Consider the following 26,706-nt stretch of genomic DNA (forward strand, 5'->3'; position numbering starts at 1 on the left):
CACAGGACAGTCTTAACTTTATTGAGATTCTTTTTAATGAAAATGGTTTGCAGTGAACAGAGCAGTCTGTAGGGGAGCAACTTCCCATATGTTGCCTGGTCCATGACCCACAGATTAAGTAGAATCTAATGTACTGATTTATTCCAGATCTCTTCTAGTATTGGTGGTGAAGAGGTGATGGATGGAGTAGGGAATACAATCAAGAGAAGTCAAGAATAAGGCTCAGTCTGGAAAAACCAGACCCTGAAGGGCCTGAACTTCAACCAGTTGAAGTGTGCCACATCGGTCACCCAGCTGTAGCTAGTCAAGAATAAATTAAATGCTACAGCTTCGTCACCTCAACAGACGGTCACAGAACTCAAGGCCAAAGTTTGAGCCTTGTGTGCACGCGGGGCCAGCATTACAGATGCCCCAGTAATGGAGATTCTGAACAGCCCCCTTCATGCTGCTCAATAGGAGACCGAGGGTTTACCCATCAGAAGTCCTCAGGCAGGCTTCATTTACGTTTCTTCTCCTGTGTGCTGGTGAACCAAGAGTCCAAGAGTTTCTTGCTGTAGTACAGTTGCCAGGCATGAACTTGGACTGCCAGTACCAATACCAGGTACATGACGGAGACAGCAGAGAAGCCAAACAGGAAGCGGTAGGCCTTGCCATGGCGGTAGAGTTGCTGTGCCGCAGGAAACATCTCCATGCTGCCGTAAATGAGGGGAGCGATGGAGAAGAGCCCCATGCTGATCATGGACAGCACCAGGTAGCTGATGTTGTTTCGAGGGAAGGAGAGAAGGCCCAAGAGAGAGGGCACAATGCTCAACAAATAAGGGTATTCCCACTGATAGGGCATAGCCACTTGATCATGTGACAAGAGCCTCAGGTGTCCCACACTCATCTTGGCAACCAATAGCAGCCATATGACCAGATGCACGTAGATCAGCTTCTTGATTTCAGACTTGAGCGTCACACTGTAAGGCAGAAGAGAGGGAGAAACAATTTTCATTCAAATTGCTCTGACCACCAACTATATTCCAGGCACCTGTACTGGACACATGGCTACAATCTGAATGACACAGCCTCTAACAGAGGCTGGGCAAAATGAAGTATAAAGTTCAAGTAAATACATATAAGGCCAAGATGTCCCAGGGAGGAACCAATTTAGTATGAGATGGACTCCTAGAGCAGGCTATCTAGAGGAAAGAGCTATTCAGCTGAGGTTCCAAGATGAGTGGAGGTGGGCACTCTATGTTTTGCAGAGGCAGAAACACGCAGGCACGAAGGCATAAGCATTTAAGTATTTGTGTTTCAGGAAATCAAGTGGCAAGACACACGGGAGAGGTAGTAACAGACAGCTATGAAGACTGTGAACTAAAGAACAGTAAAGGCACCTGGGAGGCTGAGGCAGGAGGATCTCAAATGACAAGTTGGCCTGGATCACATACCAAGACACTATCTCAAACCATGACAAGAATTCTGAGCTGTGGTAAGAAAGATGGTTTCGTGCCAGGCAATGGTGGCGCAGGCTTTTAATCCCAGCACTCAGGAGGCAGAAGCAGGTGGATCTCTGTGAGTTTGAGCCCAGCTTGGTCTACAAAGTGAGTTCCAGGACAACCAGTGCGGTTACACAGAGAAACCCTGATTCGAAAAACAAACAAGGAAGGGAGGGAGGGAGGAAGGGAGGGAGGGAGGAAGGGAAAGGAAGGGAAGGAAGGGAAGGAAGGGAAGGGAAGGGAAGGGAAGGGAAGGGAAGGAAGGAAGGAAGGAAGCTTCCATCACAAAGGCCAGGAGGGGACTGGGCTCCCCATTTCTCCAGCCAGTCTGCATGTGAAGGAAGCACGTCTCTCTCAGTCTAATCCTCTCAGGTCTCAGCTGTTACCCTTCTCACAGCTTCAAGAGCAAGGTTCCTGCTCACAAAACAAGAGCTTGGTTATGAGGCACCCATTAGGCAGGAGCCTAAAGTTGAGAAACAAAGGTCCAAAGAGCTTGTCATCCTTCCATACAGAAAGGGCAAAGACCCAGAAGAAGAATTCAATGGATTTAAAGAAAAAAATTCATGATAGGAAATGTGGGCAATAAGAAGAAAAGGAAAAAAAATCCCTTCTGGCATTCAAGCTCCTGTTTCTCTTTTAAAATGTATCTTCTGGGGGCTGGAGAGATGGCTCAGAGGTTAAGAGCACTGACTGCTCTTCCAGAGGTCCTGAGTTCAATTCCCAGCAACCACATGGTGGCTCACAGCCATCTGTAATAAGATCTGGTGCCCTCTTCTGGCTAGCAAGCACACAGACAAAACACTGTATACAAATAAATAAATAAAATCTTTAAAAAAAAAAAAAAAAATGTATCTTCTGTGTCTGCACCACATGCACCCCTGTGCTGCTGGGAGGCCAGAAGTGGGCATCAGAGCCCCTGGCACTGGAGTTACAGGTGGCTGGATGTGAGCTTCCTAACATGGGTACTGGGAACTGAATTTAGACTCTCTGCAAAAACAGCAAGTGCTCTTAACAGCTGAGCCAACAAGGGGCTGTCTTCAACCACCGCCAGCAGAGCTAAGAATCTGCAGGAGGCAGGAAGGTAGCTCAGTTCAGCACAACTCAGTACCTGGTGTGGGTGCAAACTTCAGGAGTCTGACCCCGAGTAGTTGAATTTATGAATATTTAAGCACAGTACAATTTGATGAAAAATTTCCTGGTGATAATCTCATGTGCAAAATAAAGCTTAAGATATGACTACATCGAAACTCTTTGTAAAGTACACGTGACATCTTTCATAAAGACAGGTCTATAGGGCAGTGATGATGCCCACTTTTAAATCCAACACTCGGGAGGCAGAGTAAGGCAGAGCTCTAAGTTTGAGGCCAGCCTGGTCTACAGAGCAAGTTCCAGGACAGCCATGGGCTACACAGAGAAACCCTGTCTTGAAAAACCAAAAATAAACAGATAAAGATGTCCTCTATAGATTGACAAACTCATGATGAAAGCCTAGGGCAGGATCTGGTATGATCTTTGCCACATAGCCCAAAGGCTACCAGGCTGTGAACCATGCATGCTGCCAGCCTTCTGGGTAGGAAACAGGTTCTACATCTCCTCCCTCTGAAGAGACAGCCCAGTGTTTCACATCCCTGGCTCCCCTAATCCTTAAAAATAAAGCAAAAGCAAAAATAAAAAAAACCAAAACCTTTATTGAAAGTATAACCTAGTAAAAAAGTAAAAAGAAAAAAAAAAGGGGGGGTAACTTGAAAGCAAAAACCAGGTCTGTTTTTGCTCACTGTTAATGTTTCAGTGCCTAAGACAATGCAGGAAAGACAGATGGCCAACAAGGACTCATCAAACCAATAGGGAACGTAGAAAGACCTCCTTACACGGACATGCTGAAACTCGGGCTAGACAGGGACACCTTTTACCACCCACACCCACCCAAGAGACCTACAATTTGGCAGCTGCCATGTGGTATTTTTTGTGCTCCCCCTTTACACTAACGATTTGCTACTTCCTAATGAAAACCTAAAAAGTGTAAGATTGTTCTCCCTCTGAAGATGAGGGCAATGAGGCGCCGTTAGTAATAACTTGCCTGGGGGCAGGAGAGATGGCTCAGTGGTTCAGAGCACTGGCTGCTGCTCCTGGAAGCTAGCCTGGACTACATACCAAGACTTTACCTCACCAAATCGCTTCGCAGCTGTGCTGAGAAAGATGGCTTGTCATCCTTCTGGGTTTGGTTCTCGGTACCACCTCAGCTGGATTCATACACGTCTGTAACTCCAGCCCCGAGGGATCCAAATTCTTCTTTCTCTCTCTCTCTCTCTCTCTCTCTCTCTCTCTCTCTCTCTCTCTCTCTCTCTCTCACACACACACACACACACACACACACACACACACACACACACACCGTTTTCCTTATTAAAAAAACGCTAATTCGTTTTCAGACCAGGTGTATTCCTGAAATCCCAGCAATCGGGAGGCTGAGGAGCGAAGGCCGTGAGTTCGAGGCCAGCCTGAGCTCTACACTGTGGGAACTCGATTTGACAAAGAAAAATGACTTTCCCCAGGACACACAGAGGGGCCAGCAGCATCGATCCACGAGCCTGTGCAGCCAGGATCCCCTCAAAGCATAAGGCAGGCCAAGGCGGGCCACTGGGCTTTACCGGCCTGTAAACGGACCAGAGGAGGTAGCCGGAGCAGCGGACCCGGTGGCACACGACAGCTGGCTGGGGGAGCGACGCCGTGAGGGTCGCTGGCGTCGCTTCCCGGGACCCGCGGGCTCCTCCCGGGGAAGGCCTCGGTGCTCCTGGCTCACCTCATACCTCATCTGGTAGTGCACGGCGACGCGCTCCCGGTGCTGAAAGTCGCTGCCGTCGGTGCCGGCCGCTCGCGGGCCTGCCCGAGACGCCATCGGCAGAACCGAAGCCCAGGCCGCTGACGCCGACCGTCTGCCTCACCGACACAGTCAAACCCCCAGCGGACCCCGTTCTCGCCGCCGCTGGACGCTTCCACTACCCGGCGTGGTGAGAACTTCCGGCCTCTCTATCCCAGGAGGACCGACTCTGTGGTTTCTCCTCCGCGCATGCGTCCTTGGTCTTTCTAACCAGTCTTGCTCCTTCCGGAGTAGGACGGTTGAGGAATTAATTTAGTCCCTAGAATTTGCACTTTTACTTGATTATAAAACATTTTAAAAATTACTTATCAGCCGGGCGGTGGTGGCGCACGCCTTTAATCCCAGCACTCGGGAGGCAGAGGCAGGCGGATCTCTGTGAGTTCGAGACCAGCCTGGTCTACAAGAGCTAGTTCCAGGACAGGCTCCAAAACCACAGAGAAACCCTGTCTCAAAAAATAAATAAATAAATAAAAATTACTTATCTCTTTGCATATGTGTGTTTTGTCTATACACACACACACATATATGTATATGCACCACGTGTGTCTCTTGTGCCAGGAGAGACTGGAAAAGGATGTAAGGTAGACTATTGTTAGCTACTGTGTGAGTGCTGGGATTTGAACCCAGATCTTTTGGGCTCTTATCCGCCGAGCCTAGACCCTAAGTTCCTATTCTTGAGACTTAGTTCCTGTGTTGAGGATGGCCTCGAACTCTTGACAGTCTTTTTGCTTCCGTCTCCCAAGGCGTGATTATAGTCTTAAACTCCATGCCTGTCTAGATTTAGCATCTTTGACCAATTGTCCAGTGACTAGTTGTGTGCTTACGCTTCTTGCAGCTCCGTACAACCATGAGGTTAGGGTCCAGAGCAAAGATGTCATACTCCCGAAGCTTAGGCTGAGGAAGCACAGAAGCAGTTCTCCACTGCAGCGCTATCCATAGTGGCAGGATCTAAACTGAGTGGCACCCTGCGGCAGGAGGATGAGGAGTTCCTCCTCCGTTACATAGGGAGTTAAGAGGTCAGCCTGGGCTATGTGGGAAACTGTCTTTTAGGGGGGTGGGGCTGGAGAGATGAGTCAGTGGTTAAAAGCACCTGCTGTTCTAGAATTCACTATGTAGGTCAGCCTTGAACTCACAGAGGGCTCGTCACCATGCAGGGCGTGTGTATGTCCGAGTACCTGATGCATGCCTGGAACCAGAGAAGGCCAGGAGAGGGTGTCAAATCCTCTGGAACTGGAGTTCCTTTCTGAGCTACCACGTAAGATCCAGGAAAAGAAACAGGGTCCTCTGTAAGAACAAGCTCTCTTAACCACTGATCCCTCTCCAGCCCTCTGGAGTTTGGCGATTAACACGGCAGCTCACACTAGACTGAAATTCCAATTCCAGGCTCTCTGGCACCCTCTTCTGGCCCAGGTGAGTACTGCATACACATAGTGTGCAGTCCTGCATGCAGGCCAAACACCTATGCAAACAAATGGTTAGGCTGGGCATGATAGTGCATGTCTGTAATCCCACCATTTAGAATGCTGAAGCATGAGTTTGAGGTCAGCATAGGCAACACAGAGAGATATTGACTATCATCTACCATCTATCATCTATCTGTCATCTATCCATCTATCATCTATCTCTGTCTGTCTGTCCGCCTGTCATTTATGTACACATATCTAGTTGCTGTATGGAGAATGGACTGGACGGGATCAGACTGATATAGATAAAGTCCAAATCAGTAGCAGAAGCTAGAAACAACCCAGAGGCTTGAGAGCTGGATAAGGAAGATCTTTGAGTTAAAATATTTCTGAGAAGTTGCAGGAAGAAATAGTAAAGATGGTGTTTCTTACTGATCTGGAAAAATTTTTCCAACATGTATTAACTCAAAACAAAAATGTGCCGGGTGGTGGTGACTCACACCTTTAATCCCAGCACTTGGGAGGCAGAGGCAGGTGGATCTCTGTGAGTTCAAGGCCAGCCTGGTCTACAGAACGAGTTCCAGGAGAGCCACGGCTGTTACACAGAGGAACCCAGTCTCCCCCCCCACCCTCCCAAAAAAGCCAAATAATGCAAACTCCTTAAAAACAGGTGTCAGGGGCTAGGGAGATGGCCCAACTGTTAAGAACGCTGGCAGTTCTCGCAGAGGACCCGCGTGCAATTCCCATTGCTCGCGTGGCAGCTCACAACCACCTATGACTCTAGTTCCAGGGGATCTGGAAGCTTCTAGCACCAGACATGCATCTGGTGCACAGATATACATGCTGGACTAGCTTGGTCTACATAGTGAATTCCAGGACAGACAGAGCTGCATAGTGAGACCCAATCTCAACAAAACAAGACAACCTCGATCCTTTGTAAGAACAGTAGGTGCTCTTAACCACTGAGCCATTTCTCCAGCCCTCTATTATTTTTTGGGGGGGGGTCACAGTCCTGGTTAAATTGCAGTTCTATTTCTGTGATACTATCCTTTCATATGTTCAAAAACAATTTTCGGGCAGGCGGTGGTGGCGCATGCCTTTAATCCCAGCACTTGGGAGGCAGAGGCAGGCGGATCTCTGTGAGTTCGAGACCAGCCTGGTCTACAAGAGCTAGTTCCAGGACAGGCTCCAAAACCACAGAGAAACCCTGTCTCGAAAAAGCGAAAAAGAAAAAAAAAGCAAAGCAAACAAACAAAAAAACCCAATTTCTCTTGATGCTGTCCAAGAGGCCCCAATTCCTGTTTGATTCTCTCTAGCCTCTCAAATGTTGGGACTCAGGCATGTGTCACTGTGCCTGGCTTCTTGTGTCTTTGATTTTGCTCAGAGCATCACAAGGTTAGCCTGAAGAATGTGTGTGTGCGAGTGTGCGTGTATGTTCATGTGTGTGTGTGCACGTGCATGTGTATGTGTGTGTGGGTACCTGTGGAAACCAGAAGAGGCTGAGCTGGAGCCTCCTCAGTGGGAGCTGAGACCCCAACTCCAGCTCTGTGGAAGGGAAGCAGTCGCTTAGCCATCTCTCCTGCTCCCAGGAAGAATAGTTGAATGCTTATCTAGCTTTTTCATTTTTTTAAAGGATTTATTAGGGCCAGGCCATGGTGGTACACACCTTTAGTCCCAGTACTCAGGAGGCAGAGGCAGGTGGATCTCTGAGTTTGAGGCCAATCTGGTCTACAGAGTTACAGAGTGAGTTACAGGATAGCCAGGGTTACACAGAGAAACCCTGTCTCAAAAAAACAAAAACAAAAAAAGAAAAAAAAAGTTTATTCTATGAGTGTTTCACCTGCACGAATGAATGTGCACCATGTGGGTGCATGGTGCCCCAAGAGGACATCAGACCCCTGGAACCAGAATTATAGATGGCTGTGAACGACCACGTGGTCATGGGAACCGAACCCAGATGCTCTGCAAAGCAACAGTGCTCTAACTGCTGAGCTGTCTTTTCAGCCTGTCAAACTTCTTTCTTTTTTTCTTCCTTCTTTCCTTCCTTTCTTCCTTCTTTTTCTTTTTTTCTTTTTTGTAAAGAGACATGGTTTGTAAAAACCATGGCTGGTGACCTGGAACTTACTATGTAGACCAAGCTGGCCTCAAACTCACAGAGATCCGTCTGCCTCTGTCTTCCAAGTGTTGGGATTAAGGGCCCTTTTTGCCCGCTCAGTTCTGAGTCATCACCACAGTGTTTCTCTGTTCTAAAGTGTCTTGGAAGGGTCTCACACAGTGCATGACTTGAGAGCCCTTCAAATGTGAATTCCAAAGGCAGGGACCAGAACTGAGTCCTCTGTGCCCCTTAATTCTAGTGAGATCCAAGGGCCTTTTCCAAAGTCCGTGAAGAACCCCCTCAGGCAGGCACCTCACTGCATTGGGCTGGTTTCTTTCTGCTGCTTTTTCTTTCTGTTATTCCAGTGATAAACTTAGTGTGTCAGCCGACTTGAGTCACCCTCGGGCCTATCTATCCAGAAACATCAAGTACACATAGAATGTTTGGGGCGTGGATGTAGAAGGGAGGGACCTGACCCTTTCCCTAGAACTTCCTTGCGGAACTGCTTCCCTTGGACGTTCCCCGGCTCTGCCGTCTGCTGGAAAGTTGAGATATTTTTGTGTTTTACTCTCAGATTTGTTGAATCACATGTTTTCGTTCTTTCTTCCTTTCTCTCTCTCTCTCTCTCTCTCTCTCTCTCTCTCTCTCTCTCTCTCTCTCTCTCTCTTTCTTTCTAGACAGGGTCTCACGTAACCCAGGCGAGCCCTGAACTTACTTTCTATTTAGATGAGATGGCCTTAAACTCCCGATCCTCTGGCCTCTCCCACCTCCGAAATGAGGGAATAAAAGGCCTTTGTGCTCTGATGGTTTCTCTCTACTTCCCCTCAAGACATCAGATTATCTGCTTTATCTCTCCAGTTCTCCAGACATTGGTTACCACACAGACATTGGTTTTGTTCTTGTTTGTAGGTTTGTTTTTTTTAATTATACTCATTTATTCTCTCTCTCTCTCTCTCTTACACACACACACACACACACACACACACACACACACACACACACACACAAAACACACACACACACACGTGTGGTCAGGTGACTCAGGCAAGTCAGTTCTTTCCATTACCTAGCTCTCAAGGACTGAACTCAGGCCATCAGTATCCGCTGAGCCACTTTGACGGCCCTTGTGTTTTTTGAAAGTCAGGGTCTTACTCTATAGTCCACAACTCTCTATGCAGAGCGGAGAGACCTGAACCCAAAGCGATGGGCTTGCCTCTGCCACTAAAGGGCTGGGACCCAGGTTGGAGCCACTGCGCCCAGCTGCACCTTTTTACGTTTTTCCCCCTTCTTCCCAGCGCATTATTTGAAAGCAAACAAAACGAAACAACAAACAGAAGACGTTTCCGCTGTTGTTTTTGTGAAGCCCCTTTTCTGGTTTTTCTAGACAAGGTATATCTCTCTGTGTAGCACTGGCTGTCCTGGTACTCCCTCTGTAGACCAGGCTAGCCCTGCCTCCTGAGTGCTGGGACTAAAGCGCCTGTGCCGCCGCCACCACCAGCAGGCAGGACCTCTCTGTGTGTGGCCAAGGCTGACGCTGCCTAGGAATCAGGATGAGAGCTGTACGCTCCAGTCTCTAGTGCGTGCGTCTCTGTTCCAGCTCCTCCCGAGTGGCCTAAAGCTGTCTCGCTTTCTGCCGCTTTATCAGGGTGACAGGCTGCGAGCGCTCAATGAATGAATGTTGCCTCTTCCAGGGACTGCCTTAGCTCTAAATAATGGTGTACCAAGGGAGCCAGTGAGTCCTCCCCTGCACCTGCAGAGGCCTGCCAGAGAAAAGCTGGGCATCTCTGAGTTCATGCTGCATCGACACCTCTAGCTTAAGGCTTGAATCAGCTTCCCCAACTCAGCCATGCCTGTACATGTGGTAGGCACTAAAAAAAAAAAAATACTTGTCGGGCTGGAGAGATGGCTCAGCGGTTAAGAGAAGCCTGCTTTTCCAAAGGTCCTGAGTTCAATTCCCAGCAACCACATGGTGGCTCAACCATCTGTAATGAGGTCTGGAGCCCTCTTCTGACCTTCAGGCATACACACAGACAGAACATTGTATACATAATAAATAAATTAAAAAAAAATACTTGTCCTAGCTAGGTGCCTGGTTTTAGTCCCAGCACTTGGGGAGGCAGAGGCAGGTGGGTCTCTGAGTTCAAGGCCTGCCTGGTCTACAAATCAAGTTCCAGAAAAACCAAGGCTACACAAAGAAAACCTTGCCAGAAAGAAAGAAAGAAAGAAAGAAAGAAAGAAAGAAAGAAAGAAAGAAAGAAAGAAAGAAAGAAAGAAAGAAAGAAAGAAAAGGTTCTGAGAAAAAATTTTAATTTCTCATCTTAAAGACTGGTATTAAAGGCCTGTTTCCACTCATTGTACCTGGAGCTTTGTTCTTCCCCTTTAAAGATGAAGATACCAGGGGTAGAAAAGACATTTTCAAGATTTACTGGGACAAAGCCCAGGAGATGACTCTGCAGGTACGGGGAAATGCTCTCAGCCTGGGTTTTATCCCTAGAACCTACAGGGTGGAAGGAGAGAACCAACTTCAGCAAACAGTCCTCTGACCGCCACATATGCGCACATGACCCCACTCACATAAGTACACACATAGAAAGGGGTGGGCAAGGGCCGGAGAGACGTCTCAGTGGTTAACAGTACATGTTGCTCTCCTAGAGGAAGGAAGCTCAGTTCTCAGCACCATATAACCCGCAACCCCTTGTTTCAGGGGATCTGTCGCCCTCTTCTGGCCTCCACAGGCACTGCATGCATGTGGTCCACATACATAGATGCAAATATTCATACACAAATAAAAGAACTCTTTTAAAAATAAAATAGATTTTCCACATAGTTATATTCTGCCCTGCCATAGGCCAAAATAGCTTCTTTACTAACCAATATTAATAAAATGTATTCATGGCATACAGAGGGATATGCCACATCATTTATTCAAAGATATTTTAAATGAAGGTACTATGCATGTGGGTTAAGAAAAATGACAATCAGGACAAAAATGGAGCATACACCAGCCAAGGTAAGAAATTCTATAGAGTCAAGTTTAAAGGTTAGACACGTGTACCATTTGGTGGCTACAAAGTTATATAACAAGATTGTTAAAGAATCATTACTCTCCTTTCATTAGTGCAGTTATACGATACATTAGGAAGAATTAGGAATAGATTATAGATCTGCACCAGAAACATGGAGAAAGAAATTGTAGGAGAGGGGAATGTCAACAGCAACCAGAGAAGCAAAATGTGCGGTAACAAGCCACCAAACTCGTGGTAAAGCATAAACTAATAGAAATGGGTTAATTTAAGTTGAAAGAACTAGTTAATAGTAAGTCTGAGCTAATAGGACATACAATGTGTAATTATTATTAAGCCTTTAAGTGGTTATTTTAAAAAGCACTGTTGAACCAGGTGGGATAAGAAACCTCCAGTTAGATATAATAAATGTCAATTTGCTTGTGAGAATGCAACTTTCTATTTTTAATAAAAATCTCAACACTGAAAAAAAATAAAATAGATATAAAAAGGGTCTGTAGAAACATTACAGGTTGCCAGCACTAAGCCATTGCCACATCCGGTTCCAAACTGCAGTAGTGCCTAGAAGTCTCTGGTGGTTGCCCTAAACCTGAAGGAAGACACAATCCTCATTCTGATTCAGCCCCTCTGCTCTGATTTCCTTCTCAGTCTGTTTCCTTTTCAGCTTGTCCCAAAAACCAGGAACAGTCGGTTTGGGAGGCAATCCACTCCCTAGCAACCACAGGACCCATATTCCAGACTGGAGGTAGCAGCCCATTAGAAGAGTTTGAACAAGACAGCTTGGTTGTACATATTTATTCTCCCACCCCCCATCCCCCATTTTGTTTTAATTTTTGAGACAGTGCCTTATTCTGTAGCTTTTGCTAGCCTGGAATCCACCATGTTATTCAGGCTGGCTTCAAACTCACAGAGATTCCCCTGCCTCTGCCTCCCAAACGCTGGGAGTTGTCCAGCATCCCGTTTTTTTGTTCTTCTCCTGTGGAATCCTAGAGCTGCCATCTGCACCCCAAAAAACAGTACTTAAGAGGCTGATCCTCTCACTTTTCCTGGTTTGGTCACACTGAATAAATTTCCTTTTCTGTCTCATTGATTGCTAGACTTTTTGAAGATTTATTTTTATGTGTATAGTGTTTCCCCTGCTATGTCTTTGCACCAGATGCATGCAGTGCCCACAGAGGCCTGAAGAGGACATCAGATCCCCTGGAACTAGAGTTATAAATGATCATGTGGGTGCTGGTAACAGAACCTGGATCCTCTGGAAGAGAAGCCAGTGCTCTTGACCACTGAGACATCTCTCCAGAAATGATGTGAATGTTTCTTGTAGAGGTTTTGATGTAGAGATTTTTATTTATTAAGTGTGTGCACGCACGTGTGTGTGTGTGTGTGTGTGTGTATGTGTGTGTGTGTGTGTGTGTGTGTGTGTGTGTGTGTGTGTGTGTGTGTTGATTCCCGTAAGGACGACCTGTGGGAGTCAGTTCTCTCTTTCTACCATGTGGGTCCTGGGGATGAAATTCAGGCTGTCAGGTTTGACAGCAAGTGCCCTTACTCGCTGGGTCATCTTGCTGGCCTTAGCTTACTTTTTTTAGTTGTAGTGTTCATAGCAATAGATTATAGAGCTTATGCTCTTTTTAAGCTTTTTTTGAGACTCTATTGCTCAAACTTGTCTTGAATTGGAGATGATCCTCCTGCCTCTGTCTCTCGAGTCATGTACTTCACTATACCCAAGATGTGTGATTTTCCACTCCCTTCTCTTGCTAGATTATTACTCTGTAGCCCAGGCTGGCCTGTAAACTCCCTGTAGCCCAGGCCAATTTCACTCACAGCAGTCTTCCTGCCTTGGCTTCCCAAGTGCTTGGTGGGATTATAGTCATTACAGGCATGAGCTACCTCTCCTGGCAAGATATTTAGATATTTTATTTTAACATTACATATTTATTTCACCTTGTTCTAATCTCTGTTTCTATATATTACAATACTATGTTATCAATAGCAATCACTTCTATCTATTGAGTGCCTAAGTTGCAAAAGTTTTCATTATGTATATATTTTTGTTTTTGAGACAGGCCTTTACTCAATAGCCCAGGCTAGCTTCAAACTCGTGGTTCTCTCTTTTTATGCCTCAGCCCAAGAGCTGCTATTACAGCTCTGAGCCTCTGTACCTGGCTTCAACAGGAGTGCTATTCCTTATGCAGAGGAGGAAATCAGGGCTGACAGAAGGCAATTCATGTGAGCATGAATAGCTGGTGTGGGGTAGAGCACAGACCACAGTCCGCATCTGTTGCTGTCTGTGCCCTCTTGCCTGGTACCATGTCCCGGGCAGTACCTCTTTCTTCCAGCGGTTTCGAAACATGCCTTCTTCCCCCTTTCGGGGCTTTCAGTCTGACTTGAAATCCCTAGGGAAGGGTTTCAAATTCATTCTCCATGCTCTTTTCCCTAGCTGGGGCTGGGGGCCAGGGGAGTGGTTTCACGGGACACAGAAATAAAATGGAGGGAGGCCTGGGCTGTGCCTGGCCACGCAGTATTACCAGGAGGCTAGGAGGTGAGGGGGAGGAGAGGAGCTGGGGTATTTGGCTACCAGACAGCAGGTGAGGCGGGTTTGGTGGAGCTGTGTGAGGGGTAGGGTATAAGAAACTGGACTGAACAAGAGCGCTTGGGTAGCATCAGATGGGGGTGAGGGGACTCTGACTCTGTAGGGTTGACCTGGGGAGAATCCGAGTTATCAGAAGGGAAGAATGGTTTTACTTGACTGAGGAGGCAGGGACCCATGTCTGCCCACTCCTGGCATTCAGACTCGCTCCCTGGGCTAAGGCCTTGAAGATAGGGGCAGCGGGGACCCAGGAGCTACAGCAGAAATAGACAGAGAAGGGCAGGGTAGAGGGGTCATTCTGTGAGCAACCAGGAGAGGCTTTCCTGAGTTGGCAACAGGGAGCTGGGGCTTCTCGGTAACTTACGTTGAGCTCTGGGTTTGAGATAAGCAGCAGGCAAGAACCAGAGAGCAGCAATATAGAAGGAAAAGCAGAGGCACATGAGCCCAGGACTACCCCGCTAGAAACCACGGCAGTTATCTAACTACATTAGTTAAGGCTCAGTAGAAGTACAGCCTCAACTCCTTTACCACATTGGTTACGGTGCCAAGGATTCAGTGTGGGTAACAGCTATGGTATCGAAGAGCACAAACCTAGACAGTCTTTAACATGACAGAGAGTTCTGTTGGCCAGGGCTAAGCCTCAGGAGGGCTTTATTGCTCAAGGGCCCATGGTTAGAGCAGGCTCTCCAAGGCCTGACTGCCTGTGGAGTTTCTGGAGGATGGGTGACTTTCAGGTCTCTCCCAGCATGAGGTGGGGTGACTCACCCGCTGCCAGCAGAGCCTGGACTCTGCCCCCAGGGACAGGGACAAAGCAGTGAGGGCCTCTTCAGCCCTGGCTTGGGCTCCTCTGCTCAGTATAGCCAGAGCTTGGGACAGGGAAACATGGAGTGAGTTGGGCTGGGGCTGGGAGCAGCCGAGGAATCAGTGGGGGTAGTAGACTCTGGCTCAGCTGTAGTTGGTATGGATTCAGGGAAATGGAGGGTAGGGTGAAAGACTGGGGCAGAGGGTTGCTGGGTGGGGGTTGGGGATACAGTGGGTCAAAGAAAGAAAGAGAGGGACCCTCTCCCATCCTTCCCACTCTAACCAGATGGTTTTCTGCCTCCGATCCAGGTCCAACACAATTCAGCTCACAAGGATGGACTACGCCATGAAGTCTCTCAGCCTTCTGTACCCCAAGTCACTGTCCAGGTAAGGAGAGCCAGGGATAGAAAGGGAGGGGGAACCTGGGGAGCCATCTGTTAGAACTTCAAAAACTTTAATTTGTAGAAAAACCACGTAGGAGATGGGTGTGGTGGTACATGCTTTTAATCCCAGCACTCAGGAGGCAGAAGCAGGCAGATCTTTGTGAGTTTGAGGCCAGCCTGTAGTGGACACAGCAAGTTTCGGATCAGTCAGGGCTACATAGGTCATCCTATCAGAAGAAGAAGGAGAAGGAGGAGGAGGAGGAGGAGGAGGAGGAGGAGGAGGAGGAGGAGGAGGAGGAAGAGGAAGAAGAAGAAGAAGAAGAAGAAGAAGAAGAAGAAGAAGAAGAAGAAGAAGAAGAAGAAGAAAAGAGAGAAAGAAGGAGGAGAAAGAAAAGAAAGGAAAATCACGTGGGTGTCTAGTTGAAATACAGATGTGGCCAGGCATGGTGGCATACACTTTGAATCCTGGGACTCGGGAAGCAGAGGCATGCGGATCTTGCTGAGTTTGGGGACAGTCTGGTCTGCATAGAAAGTTTCAAGTCCAAAAAAGAAAAAGAAAAAAAGTAAGTTCCAGGGCTACAGATCAAGATGCTATCTCAAAAACAAACAAGCAAAGAGCCCATTAAAACAAAACAAACAAAATCCTAAAGTAAGCCCGCAGATATGATTCAGGAGGCCTAGAGGAGAACCCACGACCTTGCAGTCTGGACAAGTTCCCATCTTACGCTCTCTCTGCCACCGCCACAGTTCTGTCACATCTGGAGTAGAAAGGGCTTGGCCCTGGGTGCCTTCATTCCTGATCTCCCAGGAACCTCAGTCCTACTCTGGGACGTGGGGGCTATATGCCAAGTCAATAGATAGGAAACTGAGTCACAGGTTGTGTTTTCTGTCATCAGCAAATCTGTAGCACAGACAAACTTTGAATTTGAGCCCAGGAAATCCCAGACGCAGATCCTTCCACTCCTTTCTTTCTACGTACTTCAGAGTGCCCAGATACTCTACAGGGGGCCCGCCATTTCACTCCCCTTCACAGGCAAGGTGACCAAGGCCAGAGAAGCAGAGCCATCCACAGGGGAATGTGGCTGGTCCGAGCCACACTGACAGGGCTTTGGGGACTTGTTAGATATGCAACTCCCTAGGCTCCATTCAAAGGCACTGGAATGAGCCTGCTGATTTTCCTGCCCACCCAAATTGGAGATGTATCTTCGGAAGGGCTGCCCTGATTGGTTGGGTCAGCCGTGGGCAGCCCTGGAGGCAGCAGGCAGGTCTTCTGATGTTCAAACTGGTGTTCCCAGGCATGTGGCAGTGAGCACTGCAGTGGTGACCCAACAGCTGGTGTCTAAGCCCAGGCGGGAAGCCCCCAGGGCGAGGCCCTGCCGAGTTAGCACGGCAGATCGGAAGGTTCGCAAAGGCATCATGGCTCACAGCCTGGAGGACCTCCTGGGCAAGGTAAGGAATCTGCTGTACCCTACATAGGCTCTCTCCGAGCCTTGGCCGAGGGTTGACCCTGCTGGTTGCATCGTCTTTCAGGTCCCTGAGCTGGAAGTCTGTGCACATGCGCAGTACGTTCTTAAGCAGTGAAAGGTTCTTGATGGTGTCGGTGCTGGAGGGTTGGCGCTGCTTGCCTGGAGACCTGTGTGTGTAATGGATAAATGGCATGGTCAAGAGACAGAAGGAGGACAGTAAATTGCCATCTTACACACTAACAGTAGGTGGGTGGTTACTTTCTTGCTGAAAGGGCTCTTAGTTCCCTTTCCCCAGTATCTCTTACACTTGCAGGGAAAAGCCAGACATGGTGCCTCGTGCTGGGAGCCCAGGACTTGGGAGACTGGAGCAGGAAGATGTTAGGTTTGAGGTCAGCCTGGGCTACATAAATGAGTTCAGGATACTCTGAGCTACATAAAGAATACATCTCAAAAGAAGTTAAAACCAAGGCTGAATATAGTGGTGCATGGAGGAGAAGCAGGAGGACCACAAGTTTGAGGTCAGCCTGGTCTCTACATAGGGAGTTCCTGCCCAACTAGGTCTATATAGAAGACCCAGGCCTAAACCTTAAACACGCGTGCACGCGCACACACACACACACACACACACACACACACACACACACCCGCACTAAAACTAAACAACATAAAAACAACTTTGCAGAGGTGTCAGAAGCTGAGGAAAGAGGATTTCAGTGCTCCTGGTCTGCATTTCCTAACCACTCCCATGCAAGTCTCCCTGCACCTGTCTCCCAGGCTGGAACTTCCAGGAAATGCCTTTGTTTGGACAATTAGTCAGTTCTCATTAGTGGAAACCCAGGGCAACCAGCTCCTGTACTAACAGAAGCACCAGTGCTAAGAGCAGGCCCCAGTTCTCATCTTTCCTCCCCTGCCCCTCCTACAGTCTTTTCTGATTTTGCTTCTGCCATGTAACCGCAGGTCTCTCTGGCCCATTAGTCAGCTGCACAGAACTGATGCTAACCTAACCCCTGTACCTGTGCGTCTACGTGCCCCACACAAGCCCAATGTTTGCAGTAGGTTTTCAGCTGTCAGAGCCAACTTAGCATGCAGAGAGCATAGCTGACAGCCTTCGAGGTGAGGTTTCCGTCGCACTCCTATGAATTAGCTCTGTTCTTGCTAGGAGCAGGTTTGTCGTCTCCTGTGAGGTCTGCGGCTGAGTTGGCCTTGAATCAAAAGAGCTCAAAAGGACTGGTTCCCCCTTTGCTCTGAGCTCTGGGGACCACTTGCATCATTGTGGTGTTCTTAGCATGCCCGATTCTAACCCTTCACACCCCTTGGTACTTTAGGAGAGCCTTAGTCAGGGTTCTGTTGTTACGGGATACAGGGAGCGACAGTGAGACCCCATCTCTGCCATACAGACAGACGGGACACTTACTGCCAGGGCCCGGAGGACATCTGCTGACTAACCTGCGAGGTGAGGTTTCTGGACTTTGAGTCCATGTCTGGCAGCACAGAGGTGTGGATTGTGTTAGGGGAGAGTATAAATGTGGTTGCAACTGGGGAAGTTTAAATTTTATTTTTTTGCAATGATTGTTTACCTACGCGTGTGTGCGCACACATGCATGCCATGGGATGCACATAGAGCATGCAACATGACTCTTAGGAGTTGATCTTCTCTTTCCATCATGTGGGTCAGCAGACTTGGCAGTAAGCACCTTTACCTGCTGAGCCATCCCATTCAACCTTAAATTTCATTTATTTATTTTAGTTAGTTTGTTTTAGGCAGTTAGACAGGGTTTCTTTTGTTTGTCTGTTTATGGTTTTGTTTTGTTTTTCCAGTCAGGGTTTTGCTGCTTAACAAACAGCCCCGAAATTCTCTCTGTAGGCCAGGCTGGCCTCGAATTTAAGAGATCCGCCTGCCTCTGCCTCCCGAGTGCTGGGGTTACAGGGGTGCTCCACTACTCCCACCTAGAGGAATTTTTAAAGAAGGGATTTTATTGTTTGTGTGTTTGAGACAGGGTCCAATGTAGCTGTGCGGTGAACCTCTCGACCGGCGAGAAAGAATAACCACCACACCAGGATTCTACTCAGATCACGCTTTACTGGAGTGCCCTTGATTGATGGGGAGCAGGAAGCGAGAGGGGCAGGAAATGAGGGGCAGGAAGGGAAGGGCAGGAAGCAAGGGGCCGAGGGCACTGAGGCAGCTGCTTAAATAGGGAATTGGCACACGGGTCGCCCTGTGATTGGCTGCCACCAACAGCTGACACCAGACCGCATCGGGATAGGCTCAAGGACCCTTATCCACTGACACGCCGCTCTCAAAGGCATAGCCAAATATGGAGTTGGAGTTGTTTATTTCCAACAAGACAGGATGTCGGCGCCATCTTGTAATGGCGATCCTGTCCGGCTCCCTGCAAGCTGGCCTCAAACACACTGTATAACTGACTGGAACTTTAGCTCTTACTGCGTCTATCTCCAGAGCGCTGGGATTACAGCCTGTCTCTCTGCTCAGTTATGGCATGCTGACATGGTGCCCAGGGCATTGCTCATGCTGAACAGGAGCTCTGCTAGCTGAGACACACACACCATACACACACACATACACACGCACACACACACACACACACGCACACACACACAACTGTGGTGGATTTTTAAAAACAATTTGAAGCAAATGAAGCTAACAAAACCTGTAAGGAGCATTCACTGAAAACAAAACATTTGCTGAATCACTGGAGCATAAATGGCCAGTCTGCTGCCATGAACTTGGACACTTCTCTTGGACATTTTCTTTTCTTTCTTTTTATTTATTTATTTGTACTTCAAGTGCATTTTGTATGCATGTATGTCCATGTGAGGGTGTCAGATCCCCTGGAACTGAAGTTACAGACAGCTGTGAGCTGTCATGTGGGTGCTGGGGAATTGAACCCGTGTCCTTCAGAAGAGCAGTCGGTGCTCTTACTGCTAAGCCATCTCTCCAGCCCTCCAGTCCTTCGTGTGTATTTTCTGTACAAGAGGATATTCTCTTGAATGTTCCTCAGCCATCAAAATGAGAAAACAGTGTAACGTCAGCGGAGCTCATCTCGAGCCTCCACTGGAGCGCTGCTGATTGTCCCCCAAATCTGGACAGTTTTGTTTTCTATTTTAAAATTATTACTGTATGTGTATGATGTGGGTGTGTGAGTACTGTTTACATAATAAATAAATCTTTAAAAAATATTTTTTAAGGGCTGGCGATGGTGGTGCATGCCTTTAATCTCAGCACTCGGGAGGCAGAGGCAGGTGGATCTCTATGAGTTTGAGGCCAGCCTGGTCTACAAGAGCTAGTTCTGGGATAGGCTCCAAAGCCACAGAGAAACCCTGTCTTGAAAAACCAAAATAAAGCCAGGCGGTGGTGGCGCACGCCTTTAATCCCAGCACTCGGGAGGCAGAGGCAGGCGGATCTCTGTGAGTTCGAGACCAGCCTGGTCTACAAGAGCTAGTTCCAGGACAGGCTCCAAAACCACAGAGAAACCCTGTCTCGAAAAACCAAAACAAACAAACAAACAAACAAATAAATAAATAAAAAAGAAAAACCAAAATAAAATAAAAATAAAAAATATTTCTTAAGTTGATAATATTAAGAAGAATATTTTTCCTAGCAAGGACCTTAGCTCAGTCCCTCACACCACGGATAAAGACAGAAGACAGAATTGTGCTTACAAACATACACACCATTTTTTATTTCTCTCGTTTCATTTAACTCGATCATTTGAATAGGGTTACAGAGTTGGCCTTCTCTGTGTAATGTCTTTATTTTTCTCAGTGTGTTATTTAACTTTAATTTCTTGTTTTTTTGTTTTTTGAATCAGGGTTTTCTTTTGTGTGGCCCTGGCTGTCCTGGAACTCCCTCTGTAGAGCAGGCTGACCTTAAACGCAGAGGTCCACCTGCGTCTGCCTCCCCAGTGCTGGGACTATAGGCATGTGCTGCCACCGCCCAACTTAACTTGAACTTTTTACTTTTCTTGTACTAATTTGTAAATGGAGACTGCTCGTTTGTTTCTCGGCTGCCCTGACCCGAATAATCACACAGAAACTGTATTAATTACAACACTGTTTGATCAATAGTTTAGGTATATTCCTAGCTAGCTCTTACATCTTAAATTAGCCCATTTCTTTTAATCTGTGTACCACCATGAAACTGTGGCCTACTGGTAAGGTTCTGGCATCTTTCTCCTTTGGAAGCTACATGGCATCTCCCTGACTCCACCTTCTATTTCCCTGAATTCAGTTCAGTTTTCCCCACCCAGCTCTATTCCGCACTGCCACAGGCCAAAAAGCTTCTTTATTAACCAATGGTGATAAAATATATTCACAGCATACAGAGGGCAATTCCACATTGCTAATTGTTTTCTAAGATGTAATCTATACCAAACAAACATACAATGCTGCCTCATACTTTAAATTTACTAATTTATTGATACCAAAAGATATCCAAACATTCATACTGCGGGGAGGGGGTGTCTGTGTAGCTCTGGCTGTCTTCCTGGAACTCACTCTGTAGACCAGGCTGACCTCAAACTCAGAGATCTCCCTGCTTCTGTTTCCCAAGTATGGGGACTAAAGGCATGCGCCACCACGCTGGAACACCAGCCATTCATATTTTAATGTGATATAATGATAGTAACAGATGGTTTACTGGTGTTCAAATTACCCCAGACTCAGTCAGGGGACAACCTTCAACTCGAGGTTGAACTGGATACTTTTTCTGTCTTTGCTCCCACTCCCTGTTCTTTCTGGAGACGGGGTCTTGGTATGCAGCCCTGGCTGGCCTCCATCTTTAGGGACAGACTAGGCTGGCCTTGAGTTTGCTGAAAACCCATATCTGGCTTCTGAATATAAGGATTACCAGTGTACACCATCCATCATAATTGACTGAATTGTATTCTTTTAAATAGTGCAGTGTGGGGCTAGACAGGTCCCCTCAGATGTTAAGAGCATGCATTGCTCATGCAAACGACCCATGTTCACTTCTGAGCGCCCATACAGGGCTGCTCACAGTCACCTGTAACTCTAGCTCCAGGGCATGGCGTGGACACTCTGGGCAGATGCATACTCCCACCCACACACAGACATTTACACATAATAAAAATAAAATTTTAAAATAGTGGCCAGGTACGTACATGCCTTTAATCCCAGCACTTGGGAAACAGAGGCAGATGGATCTCTGTGAGTTTGAGCCCAGCCCAGTCTACATAGCAAGTTCCAGGCCAGCCATGGCTACAGAGTATGACCCTGTCTTCAAACAAACAAAAAACCAAAAACAAAGTAAAGTTTAACTGGGTTCGGTGGTATAGGCTTGTAATCCAAGTTACTTGGGAAACTGAGGCAGGAAGATGTAAACCGAAGGCTGAGGTCTGCCTGGGCTGCACAGTGAGCTCCAGGCCAACCCAAGCAATTTAACAAGACCCTGTCTCCAAACAAAGAGTACAAAGAAGGCTGGGGATACGGTTCAGTGTTGCAGCATTTGCCCACGCGTGTCCGAGGCCTCCGACACCCTCAAAATGTGAAGCTCATCATATGTAACATATCTCACTAAATAAAACCACACCTATGACTTCCGTTCTATTAGACTGCTCTGTTTCTTGGGACTCGGAAGTACTAAAACATAGACTGTGAGTGGGCCCCCCACAGTTCGGTTAGTCCCCTGCATGGATGGATGGCAGCTCACTTGCTCTCTCTCTCTGGCAGCTGAGGTCCTTTAATGAGGGCCTTCGCCCCCCAACTCTGCGACTCCATAGGGATGGTAGAAATGTCACCAGCCTTCTTTTCCAGGTCCAGGATATCTTGAAACTTAAACACAAGCCCTTCTCCCTCGTGCTGGAGGAAGATGGTACGATTGTGGAGACAGAAGAATATTTCCAAGCCCTCGCAAGAGATACCGTGTTCATGGTCCTGCAGAAGGGGCAGAAGTGGAAGCCCCCATCAGAGCAGGTGACCGGCTCCCCAGGCAGGGGTGATTGTTGGGAGCGTGGGAGGAGTCCCAGATGTGAGCTAACACGGGCTTGTCTTACAGCGCAAGAAGAGACCCCAGCTATCCGATGCCCAGAAGCCTACTAAGAAGATCGATGTGGCCCGCGTAACGTTCGACCTGTACAAGCTGAACCCTCAGGACTTCATCGGCTGCCTGAACGTGAAGGCGACCCTCTATGACACATACTCGCTTTCCTATGACCTGCACTGCTACAGGGCCAAGCGCATTGTGAAGTGAGTGGACCGGAAGAGCCGGGGACAGGGCGGGAGAGAAGCTAACCAGAACCTACCTGTCTGCCCAGAGCTGAACTCTCTCGGGGGCTGGAGCGGCACTGGGCTAGCAAAGAAAGACAGTCACATCTGTGAAGGGGCTTATCTAAGAGACTTGGTTTACATTAGGGTGGCGGAAGGTATTTTAAGATTACTTCTTAGGGCCAGGCGGTGGTGGCACACACTTTTAATCTCAGCACTAGGGAGGCAGAGGCAGGCGGATTTCTGCGAATTTTAGGCTAGCCTGGTCTATATATCAAGTTCCAGCTGAGGCTACACAATGAGACCTTGTCTCAAAAAAATGTGCTAAAATCTTCACGTCCAAAATTTTTCTGCTGAGGCCACTTTAAGTGTCTTGCTCGGCAGTACAAAGTAACCGTCCTTGTTGTGTAAGCATCGTCTTGGTTTCCAGAACCTTTGCACCGGGCAGCAGAGGGTGTACTCAGTAAATAATCGCTCCCGGTTCTCTCCGGAGAGCCTGCTGACCTTTAGTCTACTTTCTGTCCCTCTGTTGATCTATCCTAAATACCTCGTAGAAATAGAAAGACAGGGAGAGCCAGGCGGTGGTGGCGCACGCCTTTAATCCCAGCACTTGGGAGGCAGAGGCAGTCAGATCTATGTGAGTTCGAGGCCAGCCTGGTCCACAAGAGCTAGTTCCAGGACAGGCTTCAAAGCTACAGAGAAACCCTGTCTCGAAAAAAATCACAAAAAAATTATTTATTTTATGTGTATTGGTGTTTTGCCTGCATGTATGTGTGAGGGTGTCAGATCTTGGAATTACAGACAGTTGTGAGCTGTCATGTGGGTGCTGGGAATTGAATCTGGATCCTCTGGAAGAGCAGTCGGTGCTCTTAACCACTGAGCCATTTCTCCAACCCCCGAAATATTTTATTTTTAATGTGTGTGTGTGGGGGGGGGTTGTGCATGTGAATGCAGATAACCCGCTACGACCAGGAGCATCTGGTCCCCTGCAGCCAGTGATGCAGGTGTCTGTGAGCCTCCTGTCATGGATGCTAGGAGCCTATTGAGTCCTCTACATACTTTTAACCACAAAGCCACTAAAATATGTTTTATGTGAGCTGCTTATAGTTCTAAGTATATTTCTACTCCCTTCGAACCAACCCAAAACATAAATCCACATACTGAATGAAGGTTAATAGGAGTTAATTTTAAAAACTTTATGTATTGCCAGGCTGTGGTGGCGCACGCCTTTAATCCCAGCACTCGGGAGGCAGAGGCAGGCGGATCTCTGTGAGTTCGAGGCCAGCCTGGTCTACAAGAGCTAGTTCCAGGACAGGAACCAAAAAAGCTACGGAGAAACCCTGTCTCGAAAATCCAAAAAATGAAAAAAAAAACAAACTTTATGTATTTGATGTGTGTATATGAACGTGTATGAGTTTATGCCTGCCATGACATGAGAAGACAGGTTATTTATCTTTAAAAGATTACATCCATTTTAGTGTGTTTGTGTGTGTGTGTATGTGTGTATCTGAGTTCATCTTGACGGCTCTGAGAAGACAAGGTTAACACTAGGCAGGAGCGTTTCTCTCTCTCTCTTTCTTTCTTTCTTCCTTTTGTTTTCTTTTATAGTTTGTTTTTTTGAGATAGGGTTTCTGTGTGTAATAGCTCTGTCTGTCCTGAAACTCTCTTTGTTTCAAACAGGCTGGCCTCGAACTCACAGAGATCCTCCTGCCTCTACCTCCCGAGTGCTGGGATTAAAGGCGTGCACCTCCACCACCACCCAGCAGTATTTCCTCTTCCTTATTGTTCGTAAGATCAGCAACTGCTAGTGACCCTCACTGAGCCCTTGTAAACAGCCATGGGAGAACTTGGGTTCAGCCACTGCTCTTGAGGGCTTTTCCTGCTTCCTGTCCATCAGACCACAGGCTGAATGCTTCACGTTAGTTTCAAACTCATACCCCATTTTACATGCTCGAAGCTGGGGCTCAGAACCCCAGAACCTCAGAACTAAAGTAGTTTAAAGCTTTTTTTTTCCCCTCAAATACGGGTCTCATGTGTCCCAGGCTGGCCTCCCACTTGCTATGTAGCCGTGGATGACTTCGAACTTCTGATCCACCTGCTTCTATCTCCATAGTGCTAGGGAGTCTTAAGTTACAGACCTGTATAACCACACCAGGTGATTGCGGTGCTGGGGATAAACCCGGGGCTTTGTTCATCAAAGACAAGCACTCTACCAAATTAGTTTACATTGCTAGTCCTTAGAATAGAATAGTTAAAAGCAAACACACAAACCCCTCTGAATCAGTGTTCAGCCCTGTCTGGTCCAAGTTCTATTCTTAGTGTATGATAACATCAGGCATGGGAGCCTGTGGCTAGCATCCTGAACACTGACCTGGAAAGACTATCAAGTCTAGGAAACAGTATCACAAAGGGCAGAAGTGTATTATGTAAGTTAATCTGGCTGGCCCAGAGTGACTTAAAAAATATGGGATGGGGACATAGCTCTGTGGCAGATCAGCTGCTTGTGCACAAATAAAGCCCTGGCTTCCATTCCCAGCACCACAGAAAAGAAAAACAAAATATTATTACAAGAAAATAAAAACTTTGTTTTGAGAACTCAAGTTAGCATGGGAAAAAGCAGGAGTAGAGCCGGAACTATGTGAGAGGGGATGGCTGGCTATGAGCCGGGTCGGGGTCCCTGTCTGTACTTGGAAGGGTTTTAGTTGTTTTGCTTCAGTAATACTTAGATCCCCCTAAGGGAGAAGGCTAATTTGAGCCCAGTATGGTGGGGGATGTCTACAAACCCAGCACATGGGAAGACGAGGCAGGAGGATTACTACTTTAAGGCTACTCCAGATTCTATCTCAAACAGAGCCAAATCAAAACAAAACAAAATCATGAAAGTTAGGTGTGGTGGCACATAGCTGCAACAGCCTTCAGGAGACTGAGGCAGGAGAGTACTGCGAGTTCAAAGCCAGCCTGAGCTACACAATGAGTTTCTAGCTAACCTGAACTAGAGCGTGAGACTCTATCTCAAAAATAAAAGAGGAAGAAAGAGAGAGAGAGAGAGAGAGAGAGAGAGAGAGAGAGAGAGAGAGAGAGAGAGAGGAGAGAGAGAGAGAGAGAGAGAGAGAGAGAGAGAGAGAGAGAGAGAAATCTAACTTGAAGCCAGCTGCTTCAGGCCAGCATAGAAAAACGGAGAGAATATTTGGGGAGATAGGATGGAGAGCGTTCTCCATGTCTGACCGGAATACCTTGCTGTCTCCCAGGGAAATGCTCCGCTGGGCCCTCTTCAGCATGCAGGCCACAGGCCACATGCTGCTTGGCACCTCCAGCTACATGCAGCAGTTCCTGGATGCCACTGAGGAGGAACAGCCTTCCAAGACCAAGACTCCCTCCCTCCTCCCCGCCTGTCTGAAGATGCTGCAGTGAAGACCCAAGTCCTCAGAGGCCTCTCCAGCCAATGACTGGGGGCCCCCGCACTCTGCTAGAAGCACCTGCAAGCCTGGTATCTGGAGAGCTTCTCACCCACCAGCACCTCGCTCACAGCACAACAGGAAGGGCTGGACCCTGGGTGTCTGGTCACAGGAGAACTTCCTGGCCTGACCCAATTCCTACCTTCCTGTCTCAGGTAGCTTAGGGGACCAGCATGCGTCCCTGGCACAAAGTGTGCCACGTTGTCTTCACATGCCGCCCCTACTTAACCACTCCCTCTCTGGTGTCCCCTCCTGCCTTGACCATGCTCACCATGCAGCAGACATTGCTATGGTGGCCTCCAGAATACTTTGACCTCAATCAAGACAACAAAATGAACAGAACACCACAGTGACAACGAGGCCTGTGGTTATGGTACGGGAAGGAGAAAAGGAGGGGGATTACCAGGGGGTCCTCTCACCAGGAGTCCCAGCCATCACTCCCTCCTGCCCTGCAGGTGCACATGGCCTTGGGGGGTTGCTAGAGTTTGTAAGAAGTAGAAGGTTAACTAAAGCCAGGATGACATTGATACAGATTTTAGGAGGATCTTATCTGTGTGAGGGAGGGACTTTGGGGTCATGCAGATGGTTTTGAGTTACCCAGGCCCCTCCTGTAAGAACCTAGTAAACTCACCGGTTCACCAAACCAGACTTAGATAGAATCGAGGCTTCGTCTGTCATGTGATAGAGATTGTGTTCCCCAGGGAAAGTCCCACAATTCCTCCTCTTGTTCTCATTCCCCACTACTATGTATGCTATTAGAGTCTAAAGTAAATTATTTAAGCTGAAACTTCATCTTTGCCTGTGTTCTTTGTGTGAAACCATTTGCCAAGAATTACAGCATTTATCATTATTGGTGCGTGTGTGTGTGTGTGTGTGTGTGTGTGTGTGTGT

General features: G+C 47.6%; 2 protein-coding genes across 6 annotated transcripts; one reads left to right on the top strand and one right to left on the bottom strand.

Annotated features, from left to right (window-relative positions):
• Jagn1 (jagunal vesicle mediated transporter 1) lies at nucleotides 1-4,509 on the bottom strand. Of its 2 annotated transcripts, none has more exons than XM_075983187.1 (2): nucleotides 4,289-4,509; nucleotides 1-959 (listed from the first exon to the last, which is right to left on the bottom strand). In XM_075983187.1, the coding sequence occupies exons 1-2, from the start codon at nucleotides 4,375-4,377 to the stop codon at nucleotides 497-499; spliced, it is 552 nt and encodes a 183-aa protein (XP_075839302.1). In that variant the 5' UTR covers nucleotides 4,378-4,509; the 3' UTR covers nucleotides 1-496. The 2 variants fall into 2 exon arrangements, with proteins under 2 accessions (XP_075839302.1, XP_075839304.1); XM_075983189.1 differs by having other exon boundaries at nucleotides 4,282-4,501.
• Nucleotides 4,510-11,033: 6,524 nt separating this feature from the next.
• Cidec (cell death inducing DFFA like effector c) lies at nucleotides 11,034-26,607 on the top strand. 4 transcript variants are annotated; one of them, XM_075983191.1, is made up of 6 exons: nucleotides 11,034-11,039; nucleotides 14,578-14,655; nucleotides 15,947-16,100; nucleotides 21,911-22,069; nucleotides 22,152-22,342; nucleotides 25,609-26,607. In XM_075983191.1, the coding sequence occupies exons 1-6, from the start codon at nucleotides 11,035-11,037 to the stop codon at nucleotides 25,769-25,771; spliced, it is 750 nt and encodes a 249-aa protein (XP_075839306.1). In that variant the 5' UTR covers nucleotide 11,034; the 3' UTR covers nucleotides 25,772-26,607. The 4 variants fall into 4 exon arrangements, with proteins under 4 accessions (XP_075839306.1, XP_075839308.1, XP_075839307.1 ...); XM_075983193.1 differs by lacking the exon at nucleotides 11,034-11,039 and adding an exon at nucleotides 13,344-13,419; XM_075983192.1 differs by lacking the exon at nucleotides 11,034-11,039 and adding an exon at nucleotides 13,400-13,465.
• The last annotated feature ends 99 nt before the right edge of the window (nucleotides 26,608-26,706 follow it).

This window comes from Microtus pennsylvanicus, chromosome 8 (genome assembly GCF_037038515.1).
Source record: "Microtus pennsylvanicus isolate mMicPen1 chromosome 8, mMicPen1.hap1, whole genome shotgun sequence".
Taxonomy (NCBI): domain Eukaryota; kingdom Metazoa; phylum Chordata; class Mammalia; order Rodentia; family Cricetidae; genus Microtus; species Microtus pennsylvanicus.